The sequence below is a fragment of the Ornithorhynchus anatinus genome, chromosome 2 (assembly GCF_004115215.2).
Source record: "Ornithorhynchus anatinus isolate Pmale09 chromosome 2, mOrnAna1.pri.v4, whole genome shotgun sequence".
Classification (NCBI taxonomy): domain Eukaryota; kingdom Metazoa; phylum Chordata; class Mammalia; order Monotremata; family Ornithorhynchidae; genus Ornithorhynchus; species Ornithorhynchus anatinus.
The window spans coordinates 70,330,090-70,346,395 of record NC_041729.1 but is presented as its reverse complement, the minus strand read 5'-3'; the positions used below and the strand labels follow the sequence as shown (position 1 = coordinate 70,346,395).

General features: G+C 46.9%; 1 protein-coding gene across 1 annotated transcript in view; it reads left to right on the top strand.

The window, feature by feature from the left end:
* The first annotated feature begins 6,405 nt into the window (after window positions 1-6,405).
* CNKSR3 (CNKSR family member 3) overlaps window positions 6,406-16,306 on the top strand; it is a 100,667-nt gene continuing 90,766 nt past the window's right edge. Inside the window, 1 exon segment of the mRNA XM_029053607.2 lies at window positions 6,406-6,585. Within this exon segment, the coding sequence (XP_028909440.1) occupies window positions 6,534-6,585 (52 nt within the window). The 5' untranslated portion in view covers window positions 6,406-6,533.

Genomic DNA, 16,306 nt, shown 5'->3' with positions numbered 1-16,306 from the left:
TAGGGCTCAGTAACCCTACCAGTTTGGAGGATCAACTTGGTACTGCAAGTTGATTAGTCTTTAGATGGTAAATTCATTGTGGACAAGGAACATGTCTACCAACTTTATTTTCCTACTCTCCCAAGTGCTTAGTACAGCAAGTACAGCTTAGTATAGTACAGAGAAGTAGCATGGCAAAGTGGATAGAGCAAGGGCCTGGGAGTCACAAGGTCATGGGTTGTAATCCCGGCTCTGCTACTTGTCTGCTATGTGACCTTGGCCAAGTCACTTCACTTCTCTCGGGCTCACTTATCTGTAAAATGGGGATTGAGGCTGTGAGGGACTGTGTCCACCCCGATTTGCTTGTAACCACCCCAGTGCTTAGAACAATGTCTGGCACATAGTAAGCTCTTAACAAATACCATAATTATTAGTGTTCTGTGCAGAGTAAGTGCTCAGTAAGCTTGTTGTGGGCAAGGAATGTCACTGTTTTTTGTTGTGTTGTACCTTCCCAAGTGCTTAGTACAGAGCTCTGCACACAGTAAATGCTCAATAAATATGATTGAATGAACGAAATATGATTGATTGATTGTTGAGGACAGACAAACTGGGACAGTGAAAGGCTGGCAGAACCCTGTGAGAGCAACCCACTTCTAGGGCTCTTGGGATAACTTTCTCAGCAAAGGGCAATCAGTGATCATTTCAGAGGATAAGCTTTAGTTTGAGCCGTTGCACTTTCCTAGAATAGAGACATCAACATAACAGAAACATCTAACCCCACTGCCTTGGATAGAGAGGGCTACTCTGAGAGAAGCAGCAGAAGAAAGACTTGCCTTGTCTTATGCTGTCCAGTCGTTTCCGACCCACAGCAACGCCATGGACACATCTCTCCCAGAATGCTCCACCTCCATCTGCAAACGTTCCGGTAGTGTATCCATAGAGTTTTCTTGGTAAAAATATGCAAGTTGTTTACCCCTGCTTTCTTCCTCAGAGTAAACTTGAATCTCTGCCCTCAACTCTCTCCCATGCCACTGCTGCCCAGACAGGGGAGTTTTGACTTGTAGCAGATTGCCTTCCCCTTGCTAGCCATTGCCCAAGATAGGAATGGAATGGCTATGCCTCTCCTCGACTCTCCCTCCCTTATCAGAGACTGAGAGGAAGGCCTAGGCTGAGGAAAATGAGGGAAATCACTCAAGGAAAAATGAAAACCCCTCTTTAAGGGGACACTGAAAGAGAAGAACAGACTATGGCCCATCTTAAAAGCAGGTCAATAGGTGCACTTGGATTTACACCCTTTAGTCACCCTTCCCTTAGCCCCTCTGCACTTGTGTATGGATCTGTAATTTATTTATGTTAATGTCTGTCTCCCCCTCTAGCCTGTAAACTCACTGTGGGCAGATAATATGTCTGCCAACTTTGTTGTGCTCTCCCAAGCACTTAGTACAATGCTCTGCACACACTAAGCCCTCAATAAATATGATTGATTGACTTGTCCAGCAGAAATTTGGGCTGGAAGGAGTCAGGTTGCACCAGTGAGGGGCCCCCTGGAGGACATCTCAGGGAACAGGAATGTGTTTGTTTACTGTTATGTTGTACTCACCCAAGTGCTTAGTTCAGTGCTTTGCGCATAGTCAGTGCTCAATAAATACAAATGAATGAATGAATAATAATAATAATGGTATTGGTTTAGCACTTATAATGTGCCAAGCCCTGTTCTAAGTGCTGGGGTAGATACAAGGTTATCGGGTTGGATGCAGTCCCTGTCCCAAGTGGGGCTCACAGTCTTAATTCCCATTTAGCAGTTGAGCTAATGGAGACAGAGAGAAGTAAAGTGACTTGCCCAAGGTCACACAACAGACAAGTGGAAGAACCCCGGTCTTTCTGGATCTCAGACCCCTGCTTTATCCACTGTGCCATGCTGGTTCTCAAATGAATAAATGAATGAATGGAATAGACACCAGAGGGTGAAAGATGGACACTCCCCTAGTAATAATAATAATGATTATAATAATATGATGCTTTTTTTAAGCACTTACTGTGGGCCAGGCATTGTACTAAGTGTTGGGGCATATACAAGCAATAGGGTTGGACACAGTCCCTGTGCCATGCGGGGCTCACAGTCTCAATCCCCATTAGTACAGATGAAGTTACTATGGCACAGAGAATTGGGGTGACTTGCCCAAGGCCACACAGCAGACAAGAGACAGAGCTGGAATTAGAACCCATGATTCTCTGAATCCCAGGTCCATGTTAATAATAATAATAATGTTGGTATTTGTTAAGCGCTTACTATGTGCAGTGCACTGTTCTAAGCGCTGGGGTAGACACAGGGGAATCAGGTTGTCCCACGTGGGGCTCACAGTCTTAATCCCCATTTTACAGATGAGGTAACTGAGGCACAGAGAAGTGAAGTGACTTGCCCACAGTCACACAGCTGACAAGTGGCAGAGCTGGGATTCCAACTCATGACCTCTGACTCCAAAGCCCGTGCTCTTTCCACTGAGCCACGATGTTCTATCCACTACACCATGCTGCTTCTCAAGAGAGAAGCACTATACCATGATATTTCAGTAGAGAGAGGGAGTGGGTTTCCTCTAAAAGGAATAATTGCACAACCTGGATCATCACCCCAGAATGGGGCTGAGAACAGTAGAGAACTGAACCAAAGTTCCAAGAAACTTCAAGCCTCTCCGTCTTTCTCCCCACCCTCCTCCTGAACCTGCCAAGGACAGTAGCCCAGAGACCCCTAGGGGACTTGGGATGCTGCTGGCTGAGACATGCTGGTGAAGGCGGTGCCCAGAATGCCTTTATTGAGGGAGGCAAAGGGAATACAGCAGGATAGACTGGGGATGTCTGGAGGGGAAGGCAGGATGCGAACTAGCAAGCCCAGTTTGGAGCCTGGTTCAGTGCCATGCCCTCAGTGGGTGTTCAATAAATGCTTGATGTTGATGATGAAGCCTTGTTAACCCTGAACCTCCAAGTATCACCCATGACATATGCATTACTCATAAACTAATTCATAAGAGGTTTGATTTAAGGATACTTACTTCAGAAAACCAGTGATTTTATTTAGCTTTTATTTAAAATATCTTCCAAACCTTGAGTTTTGACTTAGACTTGGTTTCTTTGATTCCTGAGCTATTGTACCTACCTTTGGAGCTGCTGCTGCTGCTGCTGATAATAATAATAACAAGAATGGTATTATTTGTTAAGCACTTGCTCCGTGCCAAGTACTGGAGTAAGCACTGGAGTAGATACAAGATTATCAAGTCAGACAGTTCTTGGTTCGCCAAATTAATCACTGTGGTGGTAATAATAGTAATTATTAGGGCATATGTTAAGTGCTTACTATGTGCCAGGCACAAGTTTAAGCACTGGGGTAGACACAAGGTAATTAGGTTGGACACAGTCCCTGTCCCACATAGGGCTCACAGTTTTAATCCCCATTTTACAGATGAGAGAAATGAAGCAGAGAGAAGTGAAGTGACTTGCCCAAGGTCACACAGGAGACAAGTGGTGGAGCTGGGATAAGAACCCAGGTCCTTCTGACTCCCAGGCCCATGCTCTATCCACTAAGCCATGCTACTCTATCCACTAATACCATGCTGGAATTAAATAATTATGTGCCAAGCACTAGAGAACACACAAGATAATCAGTTAAGACAGTGTCCCTGCCCCACCTGGGGATCACAGACTAAGAAGGAGGAAGCTCTTTAATCCCCATTTTCCAGATGAGGAAACTGAGGGCACAGAAGTTAAGTGACTTGATAAAGCAGGCAAATATCAGAATCAGGTTAGAGCCCCCATTTCCTTAACTCCCATACCCATGTCTTTTCCACCAGGCCATGCTACTTAATAATAATAATTATAATGATGATGGTATTTGTTAAGCACTTACTATGTACAAAAGCACTGTTTTAAGTGCTCTCAGGTTGTCCCACATGGGGCTCACAGTCTTCATCCCCATTTTACAGATGAGTGAACTGAGGCACAGAGAAGTGAAGTGACTTGCCCAAAGTCACACAGCTAACAAGTGGTGGAGCTGGGATTAGAACCCATGACCTCTGGCTCCCAAGCCCGAGCTCTTTCCACTGAGCTATGCTGCTTCTCTAAACTCATTGCGGGCAGGGAATGTGTCTTTTTATTGTTGTAGTGTACTCTCCCAAGGGCTCAGTACAGTGCTTAGCACCCAGTAAACACTCATTAAATACAATTGAGTGACAAACTAGGCCACCATGCTTCTCATGGTAATGTCTTGGTAAAGTCTTGGACGCTGGGTAATTCTCATAACCTGAAGCTAAGGGATGATATAAGAAAACAGACAGAAATACCCAGATCATTCCATCTGTGTGGGCTTGAGTGATGGTAGGTAGTTAGTACTGTATAATACTTAGTCAGTCCACAAGAATGTTTTGAGCTCTTTGGAGATCCACACATGGAGCTATATTCAGTGCTTGGTAAAGAGTAGATATGCTTCCAACTCAAGGTGCTTACAAAAGGTGAATGCCTAATGAAAACGAACTACAAAACATTTGCTGGTATGGCATTTCATGATAAAAATGACCTTCAACATTACTGCTAACAAGAACAGTAAATTAGGCAAGGAAACAAGCCAACCCACTGCAAGTTGAAATTTTAATGCTGGTTTATAAGTGTCCTTTCAGGATAAAAAAAGTCACTTACCCCTAACATTCTCTCTAGACTAAAAGTAAGAATGAAAGGCTAAAATCTTGAGCCCATTTTACATGAGGTGTTTCATTAGAGGTGGAGTTCGTTTTAAAGTGTCTGTAAATGGCCCACAAAGTCCATTCTTTTGTTGTTGATAAAAAAGTAGGCAGCTTTGCACTCTATTGCCACTCCAAAAGTGACACATGGTTCTTACACAACAACGTATACTCTTTGGGAGCAAGATGGATAGTCATTCCACCCCCACCCGCCTTTTGTATAGTAAGTGCAGAGAGAATGAGAAAGAAGGAGGGGAAGGGGGGAGAGGAAGAGGGAGACAGAGAGGGGAAGGGGGGAAAGGAGGGGGGAGAGAGGGAAAGGAAGAGAGAGGGAAAAGGAAGAGGGAGAAAAGGGAAGGCGGGGGGGGGGAAAGAAAGAGGGAGAAGAGGGAGGACAAGGGGGGTAAAGGAAGAGGGAGGGAAGAGAGGGGGGAAAGGAAGAGGGAGAAAGAGGGGAAGCAGGGGTAAAAGGAGGAGGGAGAGAAGGAGGAAAAGGGGGGCAAAATAATAATAATGTTGGTATTTGTTAAGCGCTTACTATGTGCCGAGCACTGTTCTAAGCGCTGGGGTAGCCACAGGGGAATCAGGTTGTCCCACGTGGGGCTCACAGTCTTAATCCCCATTTTACAGATGAGGTAACTGAGGCACCGAGAAGTTAAGTGACTTGCCCAAAGTCACACAGCTGACAAGTGGCCGAGCCGCAATTCGAACCCATGACCTCTGACTCCAAAGCCCGTGCTCTTTGCACTGAGCCACACTGCTTCTCAAAAGGGAGAGAGAGGGAGGGGAAGAGAGGGGGGAAAGGAAGAAGGAGAAAAAGGAGGGCAAGAGAGGGGGAAAAGGAAGAGGGAGAAAAAGGAGGGGAAGAGAGGGGAAAAGGTGGAGGGAGAGAGGGAGGGGAAGAGAGGGAAAGGAGGAGGGGAAGAGAGAGAAAAAAGGAAGAGGGTAAGAAGGAAAAAAGAAAGGGAGGAAGGGAGAGGAAGAGAGGAAAATGAAGGGGGGGGGAAGGAGGACGGGGAAAAGGAGGGGGACTTGAGGAAAGGGAAGGGGGAAAAGGAGGAGGGGACAGAAGGGGAAAAGGAGGGGTGGAGGAGGAGGAAAAAAAGGGAGGGAGGGGAAGGGAGCGGAAAGAGAGAGGAGAAGAGAGAGAAAAAAGAGGGAAAGGAAAAAGGAGGGCGGGAGTCCGGGGGCGGGGCAGCGGGCCCTCCTCCTCCCGCAGTTTCCCTCCGGCCCCGCCACCTGAAACCCGAGCCCGTCCACCCTGTCCCCCGCCCCGTCCCGCCCCTTTCCGTCTGCCTGCCCGGGAGGGAGCTCCGCAGCTCCCAGCCCGCAGCCCGGGGACGACGACGACGAGGAAGAGGAGGAGGAGGACCAGGACTCCCGGGAGGGAAGGCGGGGGAAGCGACCCCTACCCGCACGCACAGACAGAGCGGAGCGCGCAGCGCAGGAGGAGCGGGAGCAGGAGGTGCAGCAGCAGTAGCAGCAGCAGTAGCAGCAGCAGCAGCAGCAGCAGCAGCAGCAGCAGCAGGAGGAGGCGTTCTGGAAAAAGGGCGTGCAATCCCACTTGGGTGCGAGCAGCGGCGGCAGGAGCTGGGGAGCACCATGGGGGCCTGGAAGCGGAGTCTGTAGCGGGAAGAGAGGAGCAGGAGCAGCAGCAGCAGCAGCAGGAGCAGCAGCAGCAGCAGCAGCAGGAGCAGTAGCAGCAGGAGCAGCAGCAGCAGGACCAGCCGGACCAGCAGGAGCAGCAGCAGCAGGAGGAGCAGGATCGGGAGGATCCCCGCTGCTCCCGGAGACGTTTCCCTCGGCGGGTCCGGGCCGGGGCCGCGCATCATGGAGCCCGTGACCAAGTGGAGCCCCAAGCAAGTGGTGGATTGGACCCGAGGTGAGAGGAGGTCGGCCGGGGGCGCGGATCAGGATCAGAATGTTGGTATTACGGAGTGCCCAGCACTGTTCTGAGCGCTGGGGGAGAGAGAAGCTCATCAGGTTGACCAACACGGGGCTCACAGTCTTCACCCCCATTTTAATAAATACTAATAATCAGGTGGGTATTTGTTAAGCGCTTACCGTGGGCAGAGCACCGTCCTAAGCGCTGGGGGAGATAGAAACTCATCAGGTTGGCCCACACGAGGCTCACAGCCTTCACCCCCATTTTAATAAATACTAATAATCATGTGGGTATTTGTTAAACGCTTACTGTGGGCAGAGCACTGTCCAAAGCGCTGGGGGAGATAGAAGCTCATCAGGTTGGCCCACACGAGGCTCACAGCCTTCACCCCCATTTTAATAAATACTAATAATCATGTGGGTATTAAGCGCTTACTATGTGCAGAGCACTGTTCTAAGCACTGGGGTAGTTACAGGGTAATCAGGTTGTCCCAGTCTTCATCCCCATTTTACAGAGGAGGTCCCTGAGGGCACAGAGAAGTGAAGTGACTGGCCCAGGGTCACACAGCAGAAGCGGGATTAGAACCCATGACCTCTGACCCCCAAACCCGGGCTCTTGCCACTGAGCCACGTTGGATGGAGCCGCGGACCCCGGCATCGGACTCTCCGACCCGCTGCAGCCCCCGCCCCCAACCCTGAACCCCAACTTCTCCAAAAAGCGGCTTCTCCCCGGTCCCTTTAAACTTTTCCCAGCGGCCAGAGCCATCCGTCAATCAATCCATCAGTCGATCAAATTGATCGGGCGCTAACTGCGTGATGATGATGGTATTTGTTAAGCGCTGACTATGTGCAGAGCACTGTTCTAAGGGTTGGGGTAGATACAGGGTCATCAGGTTGTCCCACGTGGGGCTCACAGTCTTCATCCCCGTTTCACAGATGAGGGAACTGAAGCCCAGAGAAGTGAAGTGACTTGCCCACAGTCACACAGCTGACAAGTGGTGGAGCCAGGATTAGAACCCACGACCTCTGACTCCCAAGTCCGGGCTCTTTCCAATGAGCCACGCTGCCTCTCTATTTGTTAAGCGCTGACTACGTGCCGAGCACTGTTCTGAGGGCTGGGGTAGATACAAGGATAGTGAGGTGGTCCCACGTGAGGGTCACAGTCTTCATCCCCATTTTACAGATGAGGTCACTCAGGCAGCGAGAAGTGAAGTGACTGGCGGAGTCGGGATTAGAACCCACGACCTCTGACTCCCAAACCCGGGCTCTTTCCATGCGCAGAGCAGCGGAATCGCCCAGGAGCAGCAGGGCGTAGTGGAGAGAGCACGGGCCTGGGAGTCCGAAGGTCATGGGTTCTAATCCCTACCCCGCCACTGGTCTGCTCTGTGACTTTAGGCAAGTCATTTCGCTGCTCTGGTCCTCAGTGACCTCATCTGAAAAAGAGGACTAAGAATGTGAGCTCCACGTGGGATCGGGATTGGGTCGAACTTGATTTTGCTTGTATCCATTGCAGCGTTTAGTACAGTGCTCGGCCCATAGTAAGCGCTTAACAAGTACCATAATAATAATAATTATTATTTATTGGGTGCACAGTGTGTGCAGAACACGGCACTAAGCGCCTGGAAGGGTACAATAGAATTAAGTGGGGAAAGTGGGCAGGAAAAGTATCTGATATTCTAGTGTCCTCTCGCAAGGGCTTAGTGCTTTACACACGGTAAGCGCTCAGTAAGCACACTTTATAAGCATAACGAGTTAGTCGAGTTAGTCTAGTGGGGGAGACACTTAAATATAAATAGATAAATGACAGAATGGATGTGAGTGATGCGGGACTGGTGGAGGGGTGAATAAAAGGAGCAAAGCCAAGTGCAGGGGAGATGCAGAAGGCAGTGGGGGAGTAGGGAAAGGGAGGGCTCAATCCGGGTAGGCCTTTTGGAGGAGGTGTGCCTTCAATAAGGCTTTGAAGGTGGGGAGAGTGAACGTCTGTCGGGGAAGAAGAGGGAGGGGGCTATAATCGCTGCAGGCCGTCTGGGACCTCTTGACTGTAAACTCACTGTGGTCAGGGAATAATAATCATAATAATCACAATAATTGTGGTATTTGTTAAGCGCTTACTATGTGCCAAGCACTGTACTAAGCGCTGGGGTGGATACAACCCAGGTTGGACACAGTCCCGGTCTCACATGGGGTACACAGCCTCAATCCCCGTTTTACAGACGGGGGAACTGAGGCCCAGAGAAATGAAGTGACTTGCCCAAGGTCACACAGCAGACAAGTGGCGGAGCTGGCATTAGAACCCATGACTTTCTGACTCCCAGGTCCGTGCTTTATCCACTATGCCATGCGGAAGGCGTCTGCTACATTTGTACCCTCCCCAAACGCTTAGTACAGTGCTCCCTACACAATACGCGCTCAATAAATGCGCTCGACCGAGGGACTGGAAGAGCCGGCCCCGGGGGCACAGCGTTGTCAGCAGCGCGTACTTTGTGCTGAGCACTGGGAAGAGCACACGCAAATCCATCGCGGTCCTTGTCCCACGTGGAGAGCTCCCTGTCCGAGGGAAGGGGCGGGAGAACTCTTCTGTAATCCCGTTTTGCAGAGGTGGAAACTGAGGTAGAGAGAAGTGACTCGCCCTAAGTCACCAAGCAGACGAGGGGCAGAGTCGAGATTAGAACCCAGGCGTCCAGACTCCCAGCCTAGTGTCCTCTCCACCAGGCCACAGTGCCTTTTCGAGGGTCCCGTGCGAAGTGGCCAGAGAGGCGGTCTGAGGCTGTGTTTGGACACTTAGGCAGAATTAAGAGCGAGATCCGTTTTGGGGAGGGAGCTCCCGTCCGGTGTTGGGGAAGAAGGGGACGTGGAGGTGGGTTGTCCTCAGTTTATTTTGGACTGGGATTGCAATTTCCTCGGGCTTCCTTTGTTGCTGAGCCAGGGTGAGCCACTTCCAGGCACTCTCACTCTCAGCTGACTTGCTCGCTTCTCCGAGGCCCCAGGAACCCAGTGGGAAAGGTCATGAACCTCAAAGAGAAGGGGGGCTGTCCATCAGAGCAGGAAACCAGGGGCTTTCTGAAAACACTAGCTCTTTCAAAACACACCACCTTCTTTTCTAAGGTGTTCCTTAGATGGGTTTATAACAGGACCCCATCTACCTCCTGTGTGGCATTTCCAAGCGAGCAATGGTATTTGAGTCCTTACTGTGTGTAGAGCCCTGTACTAAGCACTTGAGACTGCGGAGTTGGTAGACATGTTCCTTGCCTGCAAGAAGCCTTTAGTCTAGAGAGGGAGACAGGCATTAATATAAATAAATCTTGGATATGTGCAATCATGTGCATATCCCAGAGAGGGATGATCAGATGGGCTGTTTCCAGTGGGGTAAAAGGGATTGTTGGAATCCCATTGATCTTTTTGGCCCCAACTGCCCATGTGGCTCAAGTATTAATATTGTTTTAATTAATGAATTAATTTAAATCACTATTAATACCGGTATTAATAACAGTAATAATAACAGTAATGGTATTTGTCAGTGCTGACTGTGTCAAACACTGTTCCAAGTGGCAGGGTAGATGCCAGCTAATCAGGTTGGTCACAGTCCCTGTGCCCCTTGGGGCTCACAGTCTTAATCCCCATCTCTACAGAGGAGGGAACTGAGGCACAGAGAAGTGAGGTGACTTGCCCAGTCACCCAGCAGACAAGTGGCGGAGCCGGCATTAGAACCCAGGTCCTTCTGCCTCCCAGGCCTGTGCCCTGTCCACTAGGCAACGCAGCTTCTTTGACTGTAGAAGCCAAAGAGGAGCTCACTGGTACTGGGGATCACACCAAGCGTGTCCACACTAAATACTACCATTATCTACTACTACTACTTCTACCACCACCAGTACTGCTCCATGTATTTTTACATGTCTACTGAAGGTACATTATTTCAAACTTTTGGGCCATCTCATTTTGAAGTCCAGGACAGAAAGAGACCAGTAGTCTCTCTGGGGAACAGTTGGGTCGAGGCTTGGAAATAAATAGTCTGTAGACTTCTGAGAGTTAATGAGTAGGAAAGACCTGATTCGGTGCCTTTTTCTAAGTTGTTTGGAAACTTCTGTTTTGTCAAGAGACTGGGGCTGAGCGAGGCAGGGAGTCCCACCCTTATTGCTGTGGGAGTGTGAACAATTGGCTCTGCCTTCTCATCTGGAAACTCCTGGGGGCTATAGTCCCTAACACCCCCGCAAATTTGTCACCTAAGCTTTCAAGTCCATATATGGTAAAGACAATATGAGGGCAGGGCAGAGAAACTGTGTATAAGAAGGTTGGGCCTGTCAGAATATTCTCCAAACCAAGATTTGCAAGAACTATACCACCTCAATCAAAAAGTGGTATTTACTGAGCACTCTCTGTGGGCAGAGCACTAAGTGCATGCATCGGAGAGTGCAGTGCAAGTACAGGACAATAGAGTTCAGTCAGTCAGTCAGTCGTATTTATTGAGCTGTGCAGAGCACTGTTCTAAGTGCTTGGGAGAGTGTAATATAACAATATAACAGACACAGTTCCTGCCCACAACAGGAGTTTATAAACAAGAACAACAATATAAACGAGAGTTTATGATCTAGAGGACTATCCTTAGATAAGATTACATAATGACCAGAATCCTTTTGTTCAGGCCTGCCTCAAAACAATGATTAAGAAACAGCAGGTGGCAAATGTTAGGCAGTAGCTGGTTTTTGTTTAGGAAAACAAATCCCACAAATAGATACAGTGATCACCACCCTGTGGCAGAGTCTCATCACCCTATCAGGTACCATACATCTGCCTCTGGCTCAGTTTTTTTTATTATTATTTCTAGGTGATTCCCAAATGACTGAAGTTTTGTTCTTTATTATTCCGTCACCAGGAAATAAAACGACTAAATCATGCTAACCAGTTTCCAAATCTCTGCAGCAGATAACTTGAGCTCATTGTGGGCCAGGATTGTTTATTGCTTTTTATTGCTCTATTGTACTTCCCCAAGCGCTTAATACAGTGAGCGCTCAATGAATACGATTGAATGAATGAGTCCTTGAATGGGGCTTCATATACAGGACTCTCTATTCACCCCAGTGCTTTTGATTGGAGTATAAATTCCTTTTTTTTTAAATGGTATTAAGTGCTTACTATGTGCCAGGCACTGTTCTAAGCACTGGGGTACAAACTAATCAGGTTGGACAGAGGCCATGTCCCACATTTGGCACACAGTCTTAATCCCCATTTTACAGATGAGATAACTGAGCCACAGAGAAGTGAAGTGACTTGCCCTAGGTCACAGAAAAGACAAGTGGTGGATGTGGAATTAGAACCCAGGTCCTTTTGACTTCCAGGCCCTTGCTCTATCCACTAGAATGCACTGCTTCTCCCTTGTGGATAGGGGATATGTTACTTTTGTTGTGTTCATCCCAATAAGTACTGTTACCATAGAAAGCATTTTTACTGATCTCTGAAGGAGTGGAAGGTGGATAAAACTTGCAGTCACTGGATCTGGAACCCCAGTCAGTCAATCAGTTGTGTTTATTGAGTGCTTACCGAGAGCAGAGCACTGTACTAAGCACTTGGGAGACTACAATAAAACAGAGTTGGTAGACACAGTCCCTGCTCACAGTCTAGAGGGGCACCTAGGAGATTGGGATGTTGTCAGTCAAGGTTGAATCTGTTTGGAGTCACGCCCTGAAGTTTATTTTCTTCTGATTAGCTATGGTATTTATTAAGTGCTTATTATGGGCTAACCACTGGGGTAGAAATAAGTGAATTAAATCAAGCACAGCTGACTTTTAATCTAAGAGATAGGGAGAGCAGATGTCTGTGTTTTCTCCCCTCTTTCGCAGAGGCACAGAAAGCCTAAGCAACTTGCATAGGAAGCCAGTGGCAAAAATGGGATTATCTTTCCATCAATCATGCATGTTTATTGAGCTCTTGCTGCACTATCTTGGGAGAGCACAGTATAACAGTTGTTAAACACGTTCCCTGCCAACAACGAGTTTGCAGTCTGTAGGATTAGAACCTGATCAATCAGGTCTCTTGACTCCAAGTTCTCTGTTCTCTCCACGAGGCCACAGTGTCTCCCCATTCATTTTGTGTATTTTCTGCAGAATGTATCCCACTCTTCCTTTTTGAGGTTTCTCCCACTCTTAACCTCACCCAACTTCCCACTTAGATTGAGGACCTTCTGGGCTAGGTGTATTTCTCCAAAGTATCACGTGTTGCATGTGTAAAATAATAATATTTGTTAAGCGATTACTACGTGCAAAGCACTGTTCTAAGCGCTGGGGAAGATACAAAGTGATCAGGTTGTCCCACATGGGGTTCACAGTCTTAGTCCCCATTTTACAGATGAGGTAACTGAGGCATAGAGAAGTTAAGTGACTTGCCCAGGGTCACACAACTGACAAGTGGTGGAGCCGGAATTAGTACCCATGACCTCTGACTCCTAACTCCGTGCTCTTTCCATTGAGCCATGCTGCTTCTCATAATAATAATGGTGGTATCTGTTAAGTGCTTACTATGTGCAAAGAAGGGTTCTAAGCGGTGGGGGGGGGGGATACAAGGTGATCAGGTTGTCCCATGTGGGGCTCACAGTTTTAATCCCCAGTTTACTGATGAGGTAACTGAGGCCCAGAGACATTAAGTAACTTGCTCAAAGTCACACACCTGGCAACCAGCGGAGCTGGAATTAGAACCCATGATCTCTGACTCCTAACCCCGGACTCTTTCCACTGAGCCACGTTGCTTCTCTAATTATGGTATTGGTTAAGTGCTTTCTGTGTGCCAGAAGCTTTCTAACACTTCATTCATTCAGTCTTATTTATTGAGTGCTTACTGTGTGAAGAGCACTGTACTAAGTGCTTGGAATGTATAATTCAGCAACAGCTAGAGATAATCCCTGCCCAACAACAGGCTCACAGTCTAAACGGGGAAGACAGCAAAACAAAACAAGTAGGCATCAATACCATCAAAATAGACAGAATCATAGATATATACACATCATTAATACAATAGAATAATAAATAATTTATACAAATATACCCAAGTGCTGTGCAGAGAGCAAGTGGGTAGAGCAGAGAGAGGGAGTAAGGGGAATGGGGAGGGGAGGAGGGGCAGAGGGAAAGGGAGGGCTTAGTGTGGGAAGCCCTCATGGAGGAGGTGAGTGGTGTGGTAGATTCAGGGTTGGACCCAGGCCTTGTCCTGCATGGGCCTCACACTCTAGGTAGGAGGGAGTAGGATTTAATCCCCATTTTACAGATGAGGAAACTGAAGCACAGAGAAATTAAGTGATTTGCCCAAGATCCCCCAGCATACTAGTGGCAGAATGGGGATTAGAACCCAAGTCATCTGACTCCCAGGCCCATGCTTTTACCTCTAGGCCCAACTGCTTCCCTGATTAATACATCCGTTAATACTATATAAGCAATGGTTCCAGGGGAAGAAAGGTTTAAAACTTAGTTGCAAATGGAGTGAGCACCTACCAACTACCTGGTAATATAGACAACTAGAAATGAGCATAACACAACCAGCCAAAAGTGAAAGTTTCACATCCTGTGAAACATCTCTTTCAGGAGTGGAAACTTGCATTTTATTATATTGGGGGAAGATTTGTTAGAAAAGGCAGATTGAAATGTGTTTTTAGCTTCCAATTATCATCTTGTGACTTAACTGAGAGGACTTTCTTATGTGGAGGAGGGGAAAGGTTTTCTGCTGACCTGAATTTGGGGCACAATATGGTTTGTCTCAAGGCTCTGAATACTGAGTAGCGCACATACCCATGGTCAGCCCCGGGCGACACTTTGTAAATACTATATTAGTGGCCATTTGATACGATGACAGACTGCTCTGTGTGAAATCAGTGATAGGATTCCATGGGCTACAGTAGGAAGGGTGAGAAAGTGTCTCACTTCATAAAAAAGCTACACTTTATGTCATGTACAAATTATTTTAATGACTAGGGAGTGACCCAGTTTTTGGCGAAATAGTAATTCAGTGGCTTCTTTCCTTGTTTGGCCTGGGAACTGAAAACCTGTATTCCTAAACTTAGTTTTTTATTGGATAATCACTTAAGAGTTATTAATTGTGGGTTGGGTTTTTTTTTGCATACTCCCTACTTTAGTAAGTACCTCTTTAAGCAGTTCTTACAAAGGTTTCTGCTCAGCAGTGTTGAATCAGTCGAAATGTCATGATAATCCTTAGGTGAAAGAAATGCAAAATATCTATATTCCTGAATACAATCTGCAGCCGAATCTCATGTTTATGAAATTAGAGCCATGTGTTCTGAAGAGAGGAGGTTGATGGCTGAATGAACAAATTAAATCTGTGGCTATTAAACTTTAGCATTCAAACATGACTCTAACCTCTTGCTTCATATAGTCATTTCTCCAATAAGACAGCTTTGCATTGTTGAAGAATGCTATGTTAAGGAGAACTTGTGTGTTATTGTTCATTCTGTGTTCGTAGACACAGTGCTTTCTAATGACATTGTGTTCTGTGCAGACAGAAACACTCTATTGGAACAACGTTTCCTAATTTCCTCTCAGTGTCTTACCTAAAAGTTGAGCTGAAAACATGCATTGCAGAAGAGCTGACTGTTTTTTAGGAATTTAGGAGGCTTGACTTCTATGACTGTATTTTTATAACTCTATCTTTAGAGTTCATTATGGTATTAATGCAGTCTCCAAATTCCAGTCACTTGTGAAGTTGGTAAATGCATGACAAATTTGTGTTAATGAGGTGGGAACAGGGAGAAACTCTTTGCATCCACTGAATTGTAAACTCCTTGAGGGCATAGGCAGTAAACATGCCTACCAACTCTGTTTTATTAAACTCCCGTAGACGCTTACTCCAATGCTTTGCACATAGTAAATGCTAAATAAATGCTAGTGTTGATAACTACCAACTCTACTGTATCATGCTATCCCAAGCGCTCGGGTCAGTGCTCTGCACACAGTAGGTGCTCAGTAAATATCACTGATTAGTTGCCTGTTCCCGATTTACTCTTGGGCATTCTGTTTGTAATTAAGCATGTGATTGCCAAGGCATATTATGCTACTCCACGGCCTTCCATAGAAGGGTTTCGGTTTCTTTGCTAGGCTGAGGACTTACATTTATTGTCTTTCTTTTTTTTAATTTTTTTAAAAATCTGATGACTCTGGGTCTGTGAATTTTAAAGATTAGCTCTTTAGGCTTAGCAGCTAATTAGAGTAGAAATAAATCTTACTGCTTGCTTATATGTGCAAATACCTCCCAGCAACAGCACAAGGTAATTCTCGGCATGGTTTTTAGCAGGTATTTCTCTTGGGAAATGCATGTTCTGTCTGGAAGAGTTCTTCTTACAGGTATATGGTACTGGGGAAAATTGCAGTGGTGGGAGTCATCAGTGGATCAGTGGGCAGTGGTACTGAGTGTTTGGACCTGCTGCCATATGGCTAAACTAGCCACTTGCCTTTCTCACTATTACTTGGTGGGAAAGGGCTTCTGGAGAAGGGAAGGGTGTTTCTTGTGAGGGGGTGTGGTTTTCCCCTTTCTCAAAGATTTGGACTTTGATGGGAGAGGGCTATGTTATTGTCATCTGTGTGGCTTTGGGCAAGTCACTTAACTTCTCTGGGTCTTAGTTACCTGACTTGTAAAATAGGGATTAAGACTGTGAGCATCATGTGGGACAACCTGATCACTTTGTATCCCCCCCCAGTGCTTAAAACAGTGCTTTGCACATACTAAGTGCT